Source organism: Bos grunniens, chromosome 10 (assembly GCF_055505025.1).
Source record: "Bos grunniens cultivar Pamir isolate PY7600 chromosome 10, Bosgru_T2T1.0, whole genome shotgun sequence".
Taxonomy (NCBI): domain Eukaryota; kingdom Metazoa; phylum Chordata; class Mammalia; order Artiodactyla; family Bovidae; genus Bos; species Bos grunniens.
In genome coordinates this window covers 20,831,494-20,852,050 of record NC_141174.1, presented here as the reverse complement: position 1 = coordinate 20,852,050, position 20,557 = coordinate 20,831,494, and the positions used below count along the sequence as shown (strand labels likewise).

At 37.1% G+C, this 20,557-nt stretch overlaps 1 protein-coding gene across 13 annotated transcripts in view; it reads left to right on the top strand.

Moving 5' to 3' along the window:
• Positions 1–20,557, top strand: part of PCNX1 (pecanex 1) — a 184,440-nt gene that overhangs the window by 18,514 nt on the left and 145,369 nt on the right. For all 13 annotated transcript variants that reach the window (XR_015134089.1, XR_015134088.1, XM_086319972.1 and 10 more), the window contains exon 2: positions 11,631–11,839. Coding sequence is in view for 11 of the 13 variants with exons in the window: in XM_086319972.1 (XP_086176098.1) it covers positions 11,631–11,839 (209 nt within the window). In the remaining 2 variants the exon portion in view is untranslated. The remainder of the gene's footprint in view (positions 1–11,630; positions 11,840–20,557) is intronic.

Below are 20,557 nucleotides of genomic sequence, written 5' to 3'. Positions count from 1 at the left end.
GAAATGAAGATACCGTTACTATCCCTGTTTTTCTAGTGAGGAAACAAAGGCTCCTAGAAGTTAAACCACTGGTTCAAGGTTATACAGACTGCCTCTGTTGTTTCTTCCCTTTGGCCTCAAGATGACCATCACGGTCACTTTCCACCATGCTCTTCTACAGTCATGCAAGATACTCTTCTGATTAATCTGTGTCTGAAAGCCTTCTTGTGATTGACTGGGGTGAACTAAGTGTCCCCGGATCTTTTTCAGTATTTATTCTGAGTCTAGAACTCTCAGAGCTGCCCTTGAAATCACCATCTAATTATATCTTTAATCTTGGCTCCCCTTCTGAACTAGCATATTATGTGAATACATTGGAAGCCCATTATAAATCTCCTGCAATTTAGTTATGGTTCTCAGTGAGATAATTTGTCTTACTCATCATTTTGGAGGGAGGGCTGAGTTAGCCAGATTTTGTAGCATGTACAGGCGTACTTCATTTTGTTGTGGCTTCCCTTTATTATGCTTCATAGGTATTGTATTTTTTCACATGTTGAAGGTTTGTGGCAACCCGTTCAGCAAGTCCGTTGGCACCATTTTTCCAACAGTGTTGTTTTCTTGTGTCCCTGTATCATGTTTTGGTAATTCGCACATTATTTCACAATTTTCATTATTACTAAATTTTTTATTATGATCAGTGATATTTGATGTTACTTTTGTAAGAAGATTATGACTTGCTGAAGTCTTAGATTATGGTTAGCATTTTTTAGCAATAAAGTATTTTTAAATTAAGGTATGTGCTTTTTTTTAGACATAATACTATTTCACAGTTAATAGACTACAGTATAGTGTGTGTATATATATATAGGAAACCAAAAAATTCATGTGGCTTACTTCACTGTGTTGTTCACTTTATTATAGTGGTCTGAAACTAAACCTACAATATCTATAAGGTATGCCTGTATTATCAATGGGTTTTGTTAAAATTTAATATCCTTTCACTTATTGGTCTTATGCGGGCCTTTTCCCCTGCTGTGTTTACTTAAAATACTATTTGTTTTTGCCATTGCTGCTGCTATTACATGTGCTTCTTCACTTCAGCTACAGAGATGCAGCATTTGCTGTCTGTTTAAATCCTGTCCATTCCAGTTTTTTATGAACAAAATCTGAAATTGTTGTCCTCATGAATATGTAAGTAGCAGCAAGAGGCACAGTTATTTCAAGGGCTGGAACTTTTTTGGAAAGAGTTCCCAGCTTTCATACCCTCTCTGGGTGTGCAGCCCGCCATCACCTCTCTGTATTCACCAACCTGGAAACTCTCGGAACTTCATACTATTGGGATGTTATGGAGATTGCCTCACACAGGCCTGATCAGTTATTAACTCCATTTCCAGCCCTTTTCAAACCGTATGGAGCTTGAAGGATGAGGCTGAAAATCCCAAGCTTCTAATCATGGCTTGGTCTTTCTGGTGACCAGCCCCAATTCAGGAGCCCACCCAGAGTCACCTCTTTAGAAAACAGGCCTTTCTATCACCCAGGAAATTCCAAGGGATTTACATGTGAGGAATGAGAGTGACAGATGCTCTTTGTGCCCTTTTCATTTAGGAAATCAAAAGTGTTTAGGAGCTCTGTGCAGGAACCAGGGACAGAAACCAATATATGTATATTTTATTATTTCACAGGGAACACTTAGGGGGAAAATGTCTCAAACGACTCCTTAAGATGGCAGCAATGAAAAAAAAGTTACCATTGCCTTGGAAGGAGACTGTCTACTTATAATGGTTAAAAACTCAGGTTCTCAACCACTGAAGTTAGACTGGATGTAAATCCTGTTTTTGCCAGTTTACCAGCTACAGACAATGACTTCATAAGCCTTGAAGTTTTCCTATTTGTAAGAGATGTAGACAGTGATAGTACTTTCTTCAAAGGATTGTTGTGAGACAGATACTTTGCCATTTTAAGCACGTAGCACTTGGTAAAAGCATAGTCATTCTCCTAAGATGCTCCAGGAGAGAGAAAGGATCTTATTTATTGCAGTGTAGCTGGGGCTTAAATCGGTACTCGATAAATGTATGTTGAGTGAATGAATAAAACTCTTATTCCTTGAGTTGAGTGTGTCATTTACCATTATGGAAACTGAGGAAGTGGCAGCAGTAAGATAAACTGTACTTCCCTTCATTCTTTTTTTCTGTTGGGCAGCTTTCATATTTACCCACGTAAACTCTGGTGTGTGATACATTGCCTATTTGAGCATTTACTTTTAAACTAGAAATGGATTATATAGCATGCAATACCATCATTCTGTTTCAAGCCAGTTGAGTGAGTTCAGGGCAAGAATGATAGATGCATTCTGTTAATACTCTTAAGAGAGCTAGTATACTTTTTTTAAAAAATTTTGGCTGTGCCGGGTCTTCCTTGCCATATGGATGGGCTTTCTCTACTTGCAGCAAGTGGGGCTCCTCTCGAGTTGCTGTGTGTGGGGCTTCAGTAGTCGCAGTGTGTGGCCTCTGTAGTTGTGACTCATGGGCTTAGTTGCCCTGTGACAAGTGGGATCTTCCCAGAGCAGGGATCAAACCTGTGGCCCTACATTGCAAGGTGATTCTTAACCACTGGGCCACTAGGGAAATTTGCTAGTATACTTTTAATTTGTAAATCTTAACTGACTTTCATTCTTGTGTTAGATCTCAACTTGCAATTTATTGCATTCTGTTTTTAGTGAAACATGAAAGAATATACAATCAAATAATAATGCTTGATAACCTATTTTTTGTGTATTCATATTTTATTTAAAAATATTTTTATTGATCCTTGTAGTTTTCCTATGGCTTAATGCTTTTGTTACTGAATTAAATCTTTTGATTTTTAAGCCTTAAATCTGAACCATTGTTATTTGTGCTTATATTGTACCCTACTTTTATAGGAGTATGGCTATTAAGTGCACAAAGAATTCCATTATTTTTCATATATTTGCCTCTAAGATAATCTCACTGAATATACCCTGAACTGTTGTGTTTTTTTTGAGGTATAGTAAAAAGATAATGACCTAGCTTCTATTCTTCAGAATCGCAAAGTCATGTGATAGATTTCTTATTTTCACTTACTATAAATTCTAAAAAATTATTTCAATAGAATATATCAGAGACAGAATAAAGAAATAGGTTAAGCAGTTTAAGTTGGACTTTATGAGATAGCTTCTGGTCCTCATATTTACCATATGATTAATTTTTTTATCAGTTTACTCAGGGATTTACTTAGACTGATTAAACTATTAAAAGAATGACTCATACAACAGAATGTCAAGTAAACTAACTTAGAAAAGGAGATATGAATCAAGATGGTTCTTAGTATAGGATACCCCATTCTTTTTCCAGGATGGTTAGGTTTACTCAGAAAAATATATGTAAAGCAAAACATTGGTACCTTTCCAAAAACAGACACACAGATCAATAGAAATAAGTCCTTGCATTTATGGTCAATTAATCTACGACAAACGAGTCAACACTATACAAGGGAGAAAAGGCAGTCTCTTCCAAGTGGTACTCAGAAAATTGGACAGCTGAAGTTCAAATGGATTAAAGACCTAAGTGTAAGACTGGATACTATAAAACTCTTAGAGGAAAATATTGGCAGACACTCTCTGACATAAATTGCAGCAGTATTTTTTTGGATCTGTCTTCCTAATGTAAAGGAAATACAAGCAAAAATAAACAAATGGGACCTAATTAAAATTGTTTGCACAGCAAAGAAAACCACCATCACAACAAAAAGATAGCCTACTGAATGGGAGAAAATATTTGCGAGTGATATGACTGGTAAGGGATTAATATCCAACATATATAATCAGCTCATACAACTCAGTGCAAAATAAACCCAAAAACCCAGCCTAATTAAAAAATGGGCAGAAGAACCAAATAGACATTTTTCCAAAGAGGAAATGTAGATGGCCGATAGGCACATGAAAAGTTGCTCAACATTGCTGATCTTCAGGGAAATGCAAATCACAGCCACCATGAAATATCACCTCACACCTGTCGAGATGACTGTCATCAGAAAGAAGACACATAACAAATATTGGTTAGAATGTGGAGAAAAGGAAACTCTAGTACCTTGTTGGGAGAAGGCAATGGCACCCCATTCCAGTACTCTTGCCTGGAAAATCCCATGGACGGAGGAGCCTGGTAGGCTGCAGTCCATGGGGTCGCTAAGAGTCGGACACGACTGAGCGACTTCACTTTCACTTTTCACTTTCATGCATTGGAGGAGGAAATGGCAACCCACTCCAGTGTTCTTGCCTGGAGAATCCCAGGGACGCCATCTATGGGGTCGCACAGAGTTGGACCACGACTGTAGTGACTTAGCAGTACATTGTTGGTGGGAATGTAAATTGGTACAGCCATGGTGGAAAACAGTATGGAAGTTTCTCAAAAAACCTAAAACCAGAACTGCTGTATGACCCAGTAGTTCCTCTTCTGTGTGTATTTCTTAAAAAAAAAAAAAAAAAAAAAACACTGATTTGAAAATATGTATCCTAATGATGATAGCATTGTTTATAATAGCCAGATATGGAAGCAACCTAAGAATCCAACAGATGAATGGATAAAGAAGGAGTGGTGTATATATATACGCAATGAAATACTACCTAGCCATAAAAAAGAATGAAAATGTGCCTTTTGCAGCAATATGAATGGACTTGGAGGGCATTATACTAAGTGAAATAAGTCAAGACAGAGAAAGAGAAGTACTATATAATATCACTTACATGTAGGATCTAAAAAATAAAGCAGACTAGTGAATGTAACAAAGACTCACAGATAATAGAAGATAAACTATTAGTTACCAATAGGGGTAGGGGGGCAATATAAAGGTAGAGGAGTGAGAGGTACAATCTGTTGGGTGTAAGATAGGCTCAGCGATATATTGTACAACATGGGGAATATGGCCAATATTTTGTAATAACTGTAAATGAAAAATAACCTTTAAAAATTATAAAAAAAATTTTTTAAATTAAAAACAAAACATTACTGCCTCTCAATTTATGTTCTAATAATTTCATTTGAGTTTTTTTTTTTTTTATAAAGGAAAAAAAGATCACTTTCAAAATATTACTGCTCATTGACAACATACCTGGCCTGTTAAGAGCTCAGCTAGAGATGTACAATGATATTCATGTTTTTTTCATATTTACTAACACAGTAGCCATTCTGCAGCCCATGGATCAAGAATAATTTCTAATTTCAATTCTCATTATTTAAGAAATACATTTCTTAAGACTATAGTTGCCATAAATAGTGATTTCTCTCATGACTCACTTTATTGCAGTGCTCTAAATTCAAACCTATGATAGCTCTGAGGTATGCCTGTGTAAGTATAGATTCATATAGGTATGCCTTTGTAAGGCTAGATTCTACCACACAACTGTCCCTCAACAAAGAAAGAATTACCATATTATCTGAAATATTGCCTGCTGCTTGCTTGCTTGCTTACTTATTTTCCCCAGTTGCTTTATTGTGTTTTCAACAACATGGTTTTCTAAGTCCTAAAAAATTTAGTATAGTTATGGTAACTATAACTATGAGAGTTTGTTGTTGTTTAGTCACTAAGTCATGATCGACTGTTGCAACTGCAAGTTTTGAATGCCATAATGAATTATTAACGATAAAACAATGTATGTTACTCAGTTATGGAGATCAGTTCAGTTCAGTTCAGTTGCTCAGTCGTGTCTGACTGTTTGCGACCCCATGAATCGCAGCACGCCAGGCCTCCCTGTCCATCACCAACTCCCAGAGTTCACTCAGACTCATGTCCATAGAGTCAGTGATGCCATCCAGCCATCTCATGCTCTGTTGTCCCCTTCTCCTCCTGCCCCCAATCCTTCCCAGCATCAGTCTTTTCCAATGAGTCAACTCTTCGCATGAGGTGGCCAAAGTACTGGGGTTTCAGCTTTAGCATCATTCCTTCCAAAGAAATCCCAAGGCTGATCTCCTTCAGAATGGACTGGTTGGATCTCCTTGCAGTCCAAGGGACTCTCGAGTCTTCTCCAACACCACAGTTCAAAAGCATCAATTCTTCCGCTCTCAGCCTTCTTCACAGTCCAACTCTCACATCCATACATGACCACAGGAAAAACCATAGCCTTGACTAGATGGACCTTTGTTGGCAAATTAGTGTCTCTGCTTTTGAATATGCTATCTAGGTTGGTCATAACTTTCCTTCCAAGGAGTAGGTGCCTTTTAATTTCATGGCTGCACTCACCATCTGCAGTGATTTTGGGAGCCCAGAAAAATAAAGTCTTGACACTGTTTCCACTGTTTCCCCATCTATTTCCCATGAAGTGATGGGACCGGATGCCATGATCTTCGTTTTCTGAATGTTGAGCTTTAAGCCAGCCTTTTCACTCTCCACTTTCACTTTCATCAAGAGGCTTTTGAGTTCCTCTTCACTTTCTGCCATAAGGGTGGTGTCATCTGCATATCTGAGGTTATTGATATTTCTCCCAGCAATCTTGATTCCAGCTTGTGTTTCCTCCACTCCAGCGTTTCTCATGATGTACTCTGCATATAAGTTAAATAAGCAGGGTGACAATATATAGCCTTGACGTACTCCTTTTCCCATTTGGAACCAGTCTGTTGTTCCATGTCCAGTTCTAACTGTTGCTTCCTGACCTGCATACAGGTTTCTCAAGAGGCAGGTCAGGTGGTCTGGTATTCCCATCTCTTTCAGAATTTTCCACAGTTTGTTGTGATCCACACAGTCAAAGGCTTTGGCGTAGTCAATAAAGCAGAAATAGATGTTCTTCTGGAACTCTCTTGCTTTTTCCATGATCCAGCGGATGTTGGCAATTTGATCTCTGGTTCCTCTGCCTTTTCTAAAACCAGCTTGCACATCAGGAAGTTCACGGTTCACAGATTGCTGAAGCCTGGCTTGGAGAATTTTGACCATTACTTTACTAGCGTGTAATATGAGTGCAGTTTTCCGGTAGTTTGAGCATTCTTTGGCATTGCCTTTCTTTGGGATTGGAATGAAAACTGACCTTTTCCAGTCCTGTGGCCACTGCTGAGTTTTCCAAATTTGCTGGCATATTGAGTGCAGCACTTTCACAGCATCATCTTTCAGGATTTGGAATAGCTCCACTGGAATTCCATCACCTCCACTAGCTTTGTTTGTAGTGATGCTTTCTAAGGCCCACTTGACCTCACATTCCAGGATGTCTGGCTCTAGGTCAGTGATCACGCCATCGTGATTATCTGGGTCATGAAGATCTTTTTTGTACAGTTCTTCTGTGTATTCTTGCCATCTCTTCTTAATATCTTCTGCTTCTATTAGGTCCATACCATTTCTGTCCTTTATTGAGCCCATCTTTGCATGAAATGTTCCCTTGGTATCTCTAATTTTCTTGAAGAGATCTCTAGTCTTTCCTATTCTGCTGTTTTCCTCTATTTCTTTGCATTGATTGCTGAGGAAGGCTTTCTTATCTCTCCTTGCTATTCTTTGGAACACTGCATTCAGATGCTTGTATCTTTCCTTTTCTCCTTTGCTTTTCGCTTCTCTTCTTTTCACAGCTATTTGTAAGGCCTCCCCAGACAGCCATTTTGCTTTTTTGCATTTCTTTTCCATGGGGATGGTCTTGATCCCTGTCTCCTGTACAGTGTCACGAACCTCAGTCCATAGTTCATCAGGCACTCTATCTATCAGATCTAGGCCCTTAAATCTATTTCTCACTTCCACTGTATAATCATAAGGGATTTGATTTAGGTCATACCTGAATGGTCTAGTGGTTCTCCCTACTTTCTTCAATTTAAGTCTGAATTTGGCAATAAGGAGTTCATGATCTGAGCCACAGTCAGCTCCTGGTCTTCTTTTTGTTGATACGGAGATAGGAATATGCATTTATGAGATGAACAGAAAAGGAATAAAAATTTTCCTAATAAAACACAAATGGGTATCTGTTATAAACACAGTTTGCAGTAACATCATACATATTCAAAATGTAATAATTTAAATGATATATGCCAAAATGATGATAATGTGCTGTGTAAGCCTATGTTAGATAACTCATTATGGCTTTTTTTTTTCATGATGGCTTTTAGTTAGATAACTAAAGATATATGTAAATGAACTGAACAAAATTGTTTTATGAAACAGGAGGGTAGAAATAGAGTGGTAAAGAACCCACCTGTTAGTGCCAGAGAAGTAGGAGATGCAGGTTCCATCCCTGGGTTGGGAGATCGCCTGGAGGCGGGCCTGGCAACCCTCTTCAGTATTCTTGCCTGGAGAATCCCATGGACAGAGGAGCCTGGTGAGCTACAGTCCACGGGGTGACAAAGAGTCGGACACGCCTTAAGCAACTCAGCCTGCACTCAAGTATAACATTTTAACTAAAGACATTGACTTTGACCAGAATTTACAGATTCAGATCATCTCATAGCTTTTTCTTTTCTTGTTGGGAAAATTTAAAGTATAGAAAAATTCCTATAAAATATGGAAGATAATTTTAGTCCATCAGTAGACAGCCTTACTTTTATTTCTTAGGACTTTTATTCCCTCCCTTATTTTTCGCATTTGTGCTCTGTCTTCTTGTATATGTTTTAAGCTGCCTATCTTTACTCCTAACACATGTATATTGATGGTGGCCTGTATGTACTGTATATATTACTTTGGTCTCTTTCCAGCTTGTTGATATGTATTTTTTAATGTTTGCTTTCCTAAGCACATTCTACTGTAGATAAAAATGTAAATACAAGTACATGTTTTATTTTAGAGTGACATAAATATAAAATGCAAGTGTAAACAGAAAAAGATTTAGTATTTTTAATAGTTCTATTCATATTAAAATAGTATGTAGATAAAATTCTAACGTGCAGAAATACGTATGTGTGTATGTGTTAGTCACTCAGTCGTGTCCGACTCTGCAACCCCACGGTCTGTAGCCCACCAGCCTTCTCTGTCCATGGGATTCTCCAAGCAAGAATACTGGAGTGGGTTGCCATTCTCTTTTCCCGGGTATCTTCCTAACCCAGGAATCGAACCTAGGCCTTCTGCATTGTAGGCAGATTATTTACTGTCTGAGCTTCCTGGAGAGGGCAGGAATATGGGTAGGCTCAAGTTTCAATGGTTCATTTGTAAGCCAGTGCCTTGGGGAAAATATATTCTGAGCTTGTGAGAGGTTCCCAGGTGGCCTGCTGAAATCAATTTGACTAACTATGTAGTTGGAATTATAGAAAATTATATTTTGAGATTTTTTCTATGGGCATGTATGTCTGAATCTTGACAATGGGAATAGTTTCTTGTCTTCTGCAGCCCCATCCTCTGAAAGGAAAAACTTAACCTGGAATCCTTAACCTCAACCCCCTGAAGGGGACTGTGGCAAGAGGGCTGAATTCCTCAAGCTGTGGTTGTGATACGAGGGCCTTTATGAGTCCTTTGGGGGCAGCCTCCATGGGAAACCTCTAAGGTTAAAAACATTCCTTTGGGGACTCCACAAGTAATGGGATAAACCCTACTGGAAGCTAATATAGATAGGTGTATTGAAAATACTAAGCAGTTAAAGATATTACTACTTCCTGGTTCTTCTTCCCAGTTCCTTGTAACACTTTCATAAACATCTCCCCCAATACCCACCTACCATGGGGTGCCTTGAGGAATGGGATTGTCCTAAAGTTCAGAAGTGACTACCTCACTTACTTGTGCAAAAGTTCTGCCTATGTAGTAAAATACATACTCTTTAGACTAAAAAGATGAGATAAAAATAAAAGAATTCCTTTGGGGATTTTCCTGGAGATCCAGTGGTTAGGACTCCACATTTCAACTGCCATGGCTTGAGTTCAGTCTCTGGTCTGGGAACTGAGATCCTGGGCAGTGTGGCCAAAAAAAAAAAAAAATCCTTTTCTTTATGACCTAACCTCTTCCTTTACCTCTAATTAATTGTCATTTTCAAGTTTACGGACAATGTTTGGTTACTAAGACCTTCATCTTCCTTTTTCCCCCAGCATTCTCTGTCTGCCGGAAGTGAAAGGTGGTACAGATAGGGAACTGAATTCTGCACTTGGTAGGATTTAGCTTATGCACTTACCTTTCTTTCTTTCTTTTTTTTTTTGGTGAATAAGCCAAAAGAAATTTTCCATTAGGATGATTAAGTAAAGGTAGCATCCCCAAGCTTCAGGTATACCAGTAGAAAAGCTAGATCCCAGTGCCAATTGACTGTCCCACTGTAGCTCTAGAAAAATGGTTCTTAATTCTTCCCCCAGTTGACCCTTTGTGCCCAGCGAAATAGCCACAGGACTGATGGATTTGAGGGTGGACTCTGGAAGGAAGGCAGTCCCCTTGTTATTGCTGTCTAGTTTTTCTTTATCTGGAAAGGTATTAAGGAAAGTTGGTTCAGATATTACTGATGGATGGAATTTATGGTTTAGGACAGGATTAGTACCTATGGTTCACCACCCCATTCCCAGGCATACTGCTTTGAAATTCTGCTAATTTTTGTTTTCATTTGCCAGATTTATTTTTGCTGTTTTATTTTTACTCCCTTTTCTGTTACACAAGGACAGAGCAGACAACTTTAAAGCTAATAAAAATTTAAGTTCCGTTTTTGTCTCCAAATAGACCAATGATTGTTTATGTTGTAGCTCAGTAGAAGCACCAGCTACTTTAGTAGTTGGCAACAAAGATCCCAAACCACACAAGGAGAGAGCCTGGACTTAAAAGAATAATCTGAATGAATTTAGTGTTTTGAACTTGGAAGCAAAACTGCTGTTCAGTTTTTTTCTTATAGCTAGATATTGAACTGTGACTTACTATGGGACAGCAAAGAAAGGCCTCAGGGTAATGGTAGTTGTATTACTAGTTACAAATTTATGGTTAAACGCTCTCAGGAAAAATGTCTGATTAAAGGAGATATTGAGAAATATGACCTTCTGGTTAACTCTTTGTTTTGAAAGGCAGACCTGAAATTTTTTTCCCCCAATTCTACAATTTCTCTCATAGTTAATCTATGAGATTAATTATTAACAACTTTTATTTTTTAAGAGACTGTGAGGTCAGCATAGATAGTGAACACAGTGTCTTTACCTTGCTGCCCAAGGAAATGAGTGTGTTTATATCGTAAAAAAAGTTAACAGGGAGCACATAAACAAGGATTATTTATATTTGGAGGACAACCCTGTCTTATTCACATATTATGTAATGTGATACATTAACTCTCTGTTTGGATTATAAGCTTTTTGGCATGAACTTTATTTATACCAGTGCTGTCCACTGGGCATGTAACGTGAGCCATGTAGGTAATTTAAAATTTTCTGGAAGCTGCATTATATATTTTATTTAACCCAATATAATCTAAATATATTTCAACAACTAATATAAAGACTGAGATATTTTGCACCCTTTTTTCCATGCTGAATTTTCAGAACCCATTGTTATTTTACTCTTAGTGCACATCTCAGTTTGGGCTAGCCTCATTTCGAGCACTCGCTAGCCATAGGTAGCAAGTGGCTACTGTATTAGATAGTGCTGTCTTATACTTTTACAGTTTAGTGTTAGGAACACAGTCGTTGCTTTGTGTGAGAATGTGTGTGTTTGTTATTTTAGCTACAGATTTCTCTAGTTGAATAAAGTATAAAAGATTTTAAAATGCCTATCTTTTCTTTCTCTTTAAGGCCCTTCCTTCTTCCATGATTATAGTAGCAGTTTATTGTCCTGTGATAGCTGCTGTTTTCATTGTTCTGAAGATGGTCAACTATCGACTCCACAGAGCCCTGGATGCTGGAGAGATTGTAGATAGGAACGCAAATGAGTTCACAGATCAGCGATCCAAAACTGAGCAAGGCAACTGTTCAACACGGAGAAAAGATAGCAATGGCCCGAGGTAAGGAAACTTGTGCCACTCAGTTTTTAAAGATGTACAGTGATGCCTGTGTCCGGTGATGTGATTATTGTGTCAGGCCTCTTCTGTTCACCTGGTTTTACCAGTATCAATACAGTGACAGGTATGATTGTCACATTAGACAATAGCAAAGGTGACTATCTGGAGATAAATCGGTATCCTTGGCCTTATTAATGAACAACATGTTTGAATGATAATAATCATAATTGTATAATCATTAAACACACCAAAGACCAAAAGCAGTGGCAAACAAGTTAAAGAAATAATAAAATATGACTTCGTAAATCAAAGCATTTTTCTTATACATATATGTAGTTACATGTATGTACATATACTTATATACTTTTATATAAAATGTGTATGCATCTTAAGTTGTGATGATATTTTACTTGACACTTATAATCTGCAGTGTTCCCTTTATTGTAAATTTTTTTTCAATTTTATATTCTTACCTTAGAAACTTAGCTGTTCCTTCCCTCGACCTTAGCATGACTGATTCCTGTGTAGTGGTAACCCCCTCCTAGAGGCTTTCTTTTCCTGTCTCAGGTAAAATATTCTCCCTGCTGCTCTCAGTCACATTCTACCCTGTTACCTCAGCCTCAGCCAGAGGAATTTAGTTGTTACAGTCAAAAGGTTGTGACTTCATAGAAATAATAGGTGTCCCTATTGTAACTCTTCAATTGTTGCTTTATGAGCATACAACATTTTTAAGCTCATGCAGTCCTCAGAAGCAATTCTATGAGATGGATGCTATTATTATCCCTGACTTACAGATGTGGAAAGTAAGGTGAGAAGGATCAAGTAATCCAGGCATTCAGGCTCTGGAGTCCATGCTTTTAACCACTATGCCATGTTTCCACTCAGTATAATATATTATATCAAGGTAAATAATGCCATTAAAAGGGGATATTCATCTTCTAAGACAGGGCAGTATTTCTGTGACATCTTCAGTGCACTTACAGCCTTTGTCCTTTTTCAGTTACATTTTCCTTCATCCCTAACATGATTATCTCATTTGTTCATTGAACAGATATTTTACTCTTGTGATAATTTATTCATAGCATAAATCACTATCTGAAATAATCTTAATCATTTGTTTGCATTTATAAGTTTCTTGAAGGCAGTGCCTTGTTTTTCCTACAAACTATTTTATTCCTAGGTTCTTGAACAGTGTCTTGCACTAATAGGTACTCAGGAAATATTTCAAATTAGTGAAAACATTTTTTTCCTGTGATAGTATTTTTTTTTCCCCTGTGATAGTATTGTTAATGACTGCACAGTATTCCATTTTATGGGTATACAATAGCTTAATTTAGCTATCTTGTTTTTAGTTATTTATTTTCTAATTTAAATTCAAGTATTAGATCACTGTGATGTTTAAATTTTAAATGACTAAAATTTTTTTATCATGATTTAGCAGAAGTAGAATTACTCAAAAACTATGCCACATTTTTTAATATATATTGCCAAAGTCCAAAGAGTTTTAACGTTTTAATTATTGTGATGAGCAGTTGGAGGTTTCCCCCCCCCCCCCCTTTTGGTAGCACTGATTATTTAGTATTTTCACAAGCTGGTAAATATATCATTGTTTAATTTTTTCAGTTTTCAGATTACTAGTGAAATGGAGGCATTTTCCTTATGTTGTTCCAGTTAAATTTGTTATTTTGTGAGTTGTATGTTTTCCTATCAGTGGTTAATTTTTTACTGTTGGTTTGGAGAAGATACTTATGAAGGATATCAACTCATCTTTTATGTCAAATACTTTTCCTCACTTTTGGCATTTTATTTATGTATTTATATGCCACAGTTAATTTCTTTATGATCTGTTCTGTGCAAGTTTATTAGTTCTGTCTTTGATATCAAGTTTTGTAAGATATTTTTCTTTCCCCCAAATTATGTAAATTTTCATCTGTGTGTACTTTCAGTATTTTTACCATTTTATATTTTATTTTTAACTTGTAGTCAATCTGAAGAACATTTCTAATTTTTTTTTCAGATTTGTTAGGACCAACAACAGTGAATGAATAATGCATTATTATGTCCATTTCTGGGCTCTGTTTTCTGCCCCATTGATCTCTTTGCTTATAATACACTGGCTTTCTAGTATGCTTAATACTTAGCAGTGTGAATAGCTCATCACTGTTTTAATATTATCTTAGTTATTCTCATGCGTATGCTTAGTTTTTTGTGATATGTTCCCTTGTCTGCTCATTCTCCATACAATCTCAGTAGAATTTTGATGATAAATGTATTAAATTTGGAGGGAACTCAGCTTTTAAAATAGAAAGCCTCACTCAGAGACATTGTGTGGTCGTTGTACAGTCCCTCAGTCTTGTCTGGCTCTTTTATGGACTGCAGCATGCCAGGCCTCCCTGTCCCTCACCATCTCCCAGAGTTTGCCCAAGTTCATGTCCACTGCATCAGTGATGCCATCCAGCCATCTCATCCTCTAATGCCCTCTTCTCCTTTTGCCTTTAATCTTTCCCAGCATAGGGGATTTTTCCAATGAGTCGGCTGTTTGCATCATGTGACCAAAATACTGGAGCTTAGCTTCAGCATCAGTCTTTCCAATGAATTTTCAGGACTGATTTCCTTTAGAATTGACTGGTTTGTTCTCCTTGCTGTCCAAGGGACTCCCTTGTATATGTGTATGTGCATAAATTTTTTAGTGGATTCTACATAGTTCTTAAGTCTATTCTATTTCTGTTATGAAATGCATACCCCCATTTAGTGGGTAAGCAAAGAGAATGTAGATTCTGCACTTAATCTGCCAGGGGCTTGAATCAGTTCCTGATAGTGTGACCTTGGGGGAGTTAAACTTTTATGCCTTGGCTTCCTCATCTGGATGATGAGACAAATAATAGTACTATCTCTAGGATTCAGTTCAGTTCAGTCCCTCAGTCGTGTCTGACTCTTTGCGACCCCGTGAACCACAGCACGCCAGGCCTCCCTGTCCATCACCAACTCCCGGAGTTTACCTAAATTCATGTCCATTGAGTCAGTGATGCCATCCAGCCATCTCATCCTCTGTCATTCCCTTCTCCTCCTGCCCTCAATCTTTCCCGCATCAGGGCCTTTTCAAATGAGTCAGCTCTTCTCATCAGGTGGCCAAAGTATTGGAGTTTTAGGTTCAGCATCAGTCCTTCCGATTAACACCCAGGACTGATCTCCTTTAGGATGGACTGGTTGGATCTCCTTGCAGTCCAAGGGACTCTCAAGAGTCTTCTCCAACACCACAGTTCCAAAGCATCAATTCTTCAGTGCTCAGCTTTCTTTATAGTCCAACTCTCATATCCATACATGACTACGGGAAAAACCATAGCCTTGACTAGATGGACCTTTGTTGATAAAGTAATGTCTCTACTTTTTAATATGCTGTCTAGGTTGGTCATAAGTTTCCAAGGAGTAAGCATCTTTTAATTTCATGGCTGCAGTCACCATCTGCAGTGATTTTGGAGCCCAAGAAAGTAAAGTCTGACACTGTTTCCACTGTTTCCCCATCTATTTCCCATGAAGTGATGGGACCGGATGCCATGATCTTAGTTTTCTCAATGTTGAGCTTTAAGCCACCTTTTTCCACTCTCCTCTTTCACTTCCATCAAGAGGCTCTTTAGTTCTTCTTCACTTTCTGCCATAAGGGTGGTATCATTTGCATATCTGAGGTTATTGATATTTCTCCCGGCAATCTTGATTCCAGCTGGTGCTTCTAGCCCAGCGTTTCTCTTGATGTACTCTGCATATAAGTTAAATAAGCAGGGTGACAGTATACAGCCTTGACATATTCCTTTTCCTATTTGGAACCAGTCTGTTGTTCCATGTCCAGTTCTAACTGTTGCTTCCTGACCTGCATACAGGTTTCTCAAGAGGCAGGTCAGGTGGTCTGGTATTCCCATCTCTTTCAGAATTTCCCACAGTTTCTTGTGATCCACACAGTCAAAGGCTTTGGCATAGTCAATAAAGCAGAAATAGATGTTTTTCTGGAACTCTCTTGCTTTTTCAAAGATCCAGCAGATGTTGACAATTTGATGTCTGGTTCCTCTGCCTTTTCTAAAACCAGCTTGAACATCAGGAATTTCACGGTTCACATATTGCTGAAGCCTGGCTTCAAGAATTTTGAGCATTACTTTAGTAGTGTGTGAGATGAGTGCAATTGTGTGGTAGTTTGAGCATTCTTTGGCATTGCCTTTCTTTGGGATTGGAGTTTTCCAAATTTGCTGGCATATTGAGTGCAGCTCTTTCACAGCATCATCTTTTAGGATTATGAGGCTAAATGAGATCATATATGCAAAGCACTTAGAACTATTTTTGATACGTGGAACAACTCAGTAATTGCTAGCTCTTACTAGTTCTGTATAAATTGTATATGATTAGTTCTGGATAATTGTATATATTCTTAATGCTTATGTTATTTATCTTTTCTATTTTAGTTTTCAAAAAAATTTTATTGTCAAATGTATATTTCAAACAGTATATCAAGTATATGTATAATTTAGAGAATAATAACCAAGTGAATACTTACCACAACACAACTTAAGTAATAGGATATTATACAAATATAAGTCTTTCTCATTTCATTCTACTCTTTTCCTTTCAGGAGTGATCTTTATTTAAAATTCCCTTGGTTTACTGTTATACAGTCTTTGTAGATAGTCCTAAACCTATTATTACTTAATTTTGCCTGCCTAAGACATCCTAAAGACAATCATACTGTCTGTTTTTCTCTGTGAAGGGCTTTTTTTGTGCAGAATTTCATATTTTGTAGACTTACGCATGTTGATGCTTCCAGCTGTTATTTGTGTTTGCTCTTGTATAGTCTACTACTGTTGGAGTAGACTACAGTTTATCCATTTTTCTGTTGATAGTCATTCAGATTATTTCTAGGTTTTTTGCTCAGATAACACATTATCATATGTTTCTTTGGCCACATGTGTATATCTGACATTCGCAAGCTGGTTCACAGGGCATTTTCACATTCAGTTTTATTAGGTAATTCCAAACTGTTTGCCAAAACAATAATACCAGTTTTTACTTTCACCACTAGTGTGTGAAAGTCCTTCTTGTTTCATAGCCTGAATATTTGATTTTGTTGTTTTTGTAAGTTTTACTAGTTTTCCATTTTAACAGTTGAGTGTTAGACGTGTCTTATTTTGACTTCTATCAATAGTTAACCTTTCTGATTCCTAATGAGGCAGAGCATCTTACCCCACATATGTGGTCCATTTAAGCTTTCTGTTCTTTCCAGTGCCTGTTTATTTCTTGTTTCATTTTTCTTTGGAGTTCTCCTTTTTTTGTTAAGAAGAAGGAGTTCAAGAGAGAGGGGACATATGTATACCTATGGCTGATTCATGTTGATGTATGGCAGAAACCAATACAATATTGTAAAGCAATTATCCTTCAATTAAAAGTAAATTTTAAAAATATATACTCATTATATTACTCCTTTGTTGGTTATGTACATTACAGATGTCTTTTTCCAGTTTATAGCTTGTCATTTTGCTTTTCTTAAGATTTCTTTTGATTATCATACATTTCTTAAATTTATAGTTTATTGATTTTTTTTTGGTAATTAATGTTTTTTTGTCTTATTTAAGAAATTATTTTCTACCCAGATATCAAGAAATACTCTCAGAGATTGTCTTTTTAAAATTTCATGTTTCTTTGTTTTCACATTTCAGTTGTACTGGAAATTATTATGTTCTGTTGTCAGGTATGGATTTAGGATTTGTTTTTCTTTATATATAACTGGCTTAATCAGTATTTATTATAAGACTATCTTTTCCTTTTTGATCTGTGGTACTCACTTTATCATAAATGGTGGGTATGTTTCTGGGCTCTATCTGTTCTGTTAATATAGTTTATGCCTATGTAGTTACCACACAAATCATAATTGCTATAGCTTTGTAACAAGACTTGATACCTAGTGGGGCAAACCTTGTACCTTGTTTTTTTTTTCAAGAGTGACTTTGCTACTCTTGATCTTTGATACAAACTTTAGAGTCTGCTAGGCAAAGTCTACAAGGACTTAGAGTTTTTATTAGCATTACATTGGATATGTAGATTCCTCTGCTGAAAATCGATATCCTTATAATATTGAATCTTTCCATTTATTTATTCTTTTTTTTTGTTTGTTTGTTTGCATTGATTGATTTTATTTTTAAACTTTACATAATTGTATTAGTTTTGCCAAATATCAAAATGAATCCACCACAGGTATACATGTGTTCCCCATCCTGAACCCTCCTCCCTCCTCCCTCCCCATACCATCCCTCTGGGTCATCCCAGTGCACCAGCCCCAAGCATCCAGTTTCGTGCATCGAACCTGGACTGGCAACTCGTTTTTTACATGATATTTTACATGTTTCAATGTCATTCTCCCAAATCTTCCCACCCTCTCCCTCTCCCACAGAGTCCATAAGACTGTTCTATACATCAGTGTCTCTTTTGCTGTCTCGTACACCGGGTTATTGTTATCATCTTTCTAAATTCCATATATATGCGTTAGTATACTGTATTTATGTTTTTCCTTCTGGCTTACTTCACTCTGTATAATAGGCTCCAGTTTCATCCACCTCATTAGAACTGATTCAAATGTATTCTTTTTAATGGCTGAGTAATACTCCATTGTGTATATGTACCACAGCTTTCTTATCCATTCATCTGCTGATGGACATCTAGGTTGCTTCCATGTCCTGGCTATTATAAACAGTGCTGCAATGAACATTGGGGTACACGTGTCTCTTTCCCTTCTGGTTTCCTCAGTGTGTATGCCTAGCAGTGGGATTGCTGGATCATAAGGCAGTTCTATTTCCAGTTTTTTAAGGAATCTCCACGCTGTTCTCCATAGTGGCTGTACTAGTTTGCATTCCCACCAACAGTGTAAGAGGGTTCCCTTTTCTCCACACCCTCTCCAGCATTTATTATTTGTAGACTTTTGGATCGCAGCCATTCTGACTGGTGTGAAATGGTACCTCATAGTGGTTTTGATTTGCATTTCTTATTTAGTCTTCTTTAATGTCTTTCAGTAAAGATTTATCATTTCTCCATTAAAAGGCTTTCATAGCTTTTATTAAATTCTATCAACTTTTCCTAATTACTTTTTGTTTTTGTCCCTTTAAATGTAGTAGTTTACTTTGTTTCTGGCAACCTTATTAAACTCCCTTATTAATGGTTAAATTTTGTAGGTTATTTCTTGATTTGCTGCAAATGATGACAGTTTTATTTCTTCCTTTCTATGCCTTATTCTTATTTAACTTTTCATTGGCTATAACTTCTAACACATGATTAAATTGAAATAGTATTGGTGTACATCTTTTTCTTTAATCTTAAAGAGAGTATCTTGAAGCGTCACCATTAAATAAGATCTTTTTTGCAGAATTTGCTTTTGGCATCTCCTTTCCCTCAGTCTCCCACTTACAAATCTCTGTTCTGAGGAACAGAAATGAACAGGAAAACAAATGCACTTATTTTCAGAGCCTCTCACTGTGCTTGGTACATTAGAGCTGTCAGTTTGTTGCATGGATGAGCAAATGCAGTAGGGCTCATGGCTGCTGCTTCTGGTTGCCATTGGCTGAGGTATGGAAGCTCAGAAATAATGATCTTAAACCTTGATCTTAAAGAATCAGCGTCATTTATATATGTACTACATTTTTAACGTTTCAGGAGAGGAAATTAGCACGTTGAATTTTAGAATGTGAATATGTGAAAACAGAATATATCTTTTTTCTGTTTCTCATGCAGTGATGCTTGCAATATTGTAAATTAAGGATCCATTTAAAATATACTCAGGTGAGTTTTAGGCTAAATTTTCTGAAGATTTATTCTGTTTAGGGACTTTGTTTTTATCTATTCATGCTTTTATGAACATCCTTGTGGTCTTGATTAGATTTGTAAATTTAGTACTGAGGTGGTATTGTGAAGTTCTAGTTAAAGCCTGAGCTGTTAATGATATTAGTTATCAACAAATTGATTTGTGACATCTTCTTTATAATTCAGATTAGACCCTTTCTACTTTCCTCTTTCCCTTGTACCTGTTTTTTGTTTGTTTGTTTGTTTTTTAAACAAATGAGGAAATTAAGTTGTAAAGGTAGTGATTCCCTGAATTTGGTCAGTTCGGTCTACTGAACTGAAGAAAGTAGACCACTTTGCTTCTGTGGGAATTGTAAACTACTTACTTTCCAGGTATGTGCTGAAATCACCATTGCTGAAAATCTACAAGCCTTACTAGTAAAGAAAATTCTTACTCAGTCAATTTATATATTAGGACACTGATAACTGACTAAAAGTTCTGCTTCTTAATTTGTAGAGAAGAGAAAGGTACAGCAAGTTTGCAAGAGGATTTAGTTTGTTTCTATAAAAAGAACTATTTGTTTTTTCTTTCATCTTTTTTTCTCCCCCTCCTTCCACTCAGTGTTGACCATTGAGCATTAGATCTAGATTATTTTTTCTCCACTGGAGATGACCCTCCGCCACAGGAGATACTTGGCAATATTTGAAGACACTTTTGGTTATCACAGGGAGAAATCCTACCAGCATCTGGCGGATAGAACTCTGGGATGCTGCTGACCATCCTAAGAACGCACAAGATGGTTCCCAGCAGCTGAGAATACGTGGCCTGAAATGTCAATCGTGCTGATGTTAAGAAACCTTCTGTAGATAATGGAGTTTATTTTTTGTTTTGAACTGGAAAGAGAACTTCAGTGC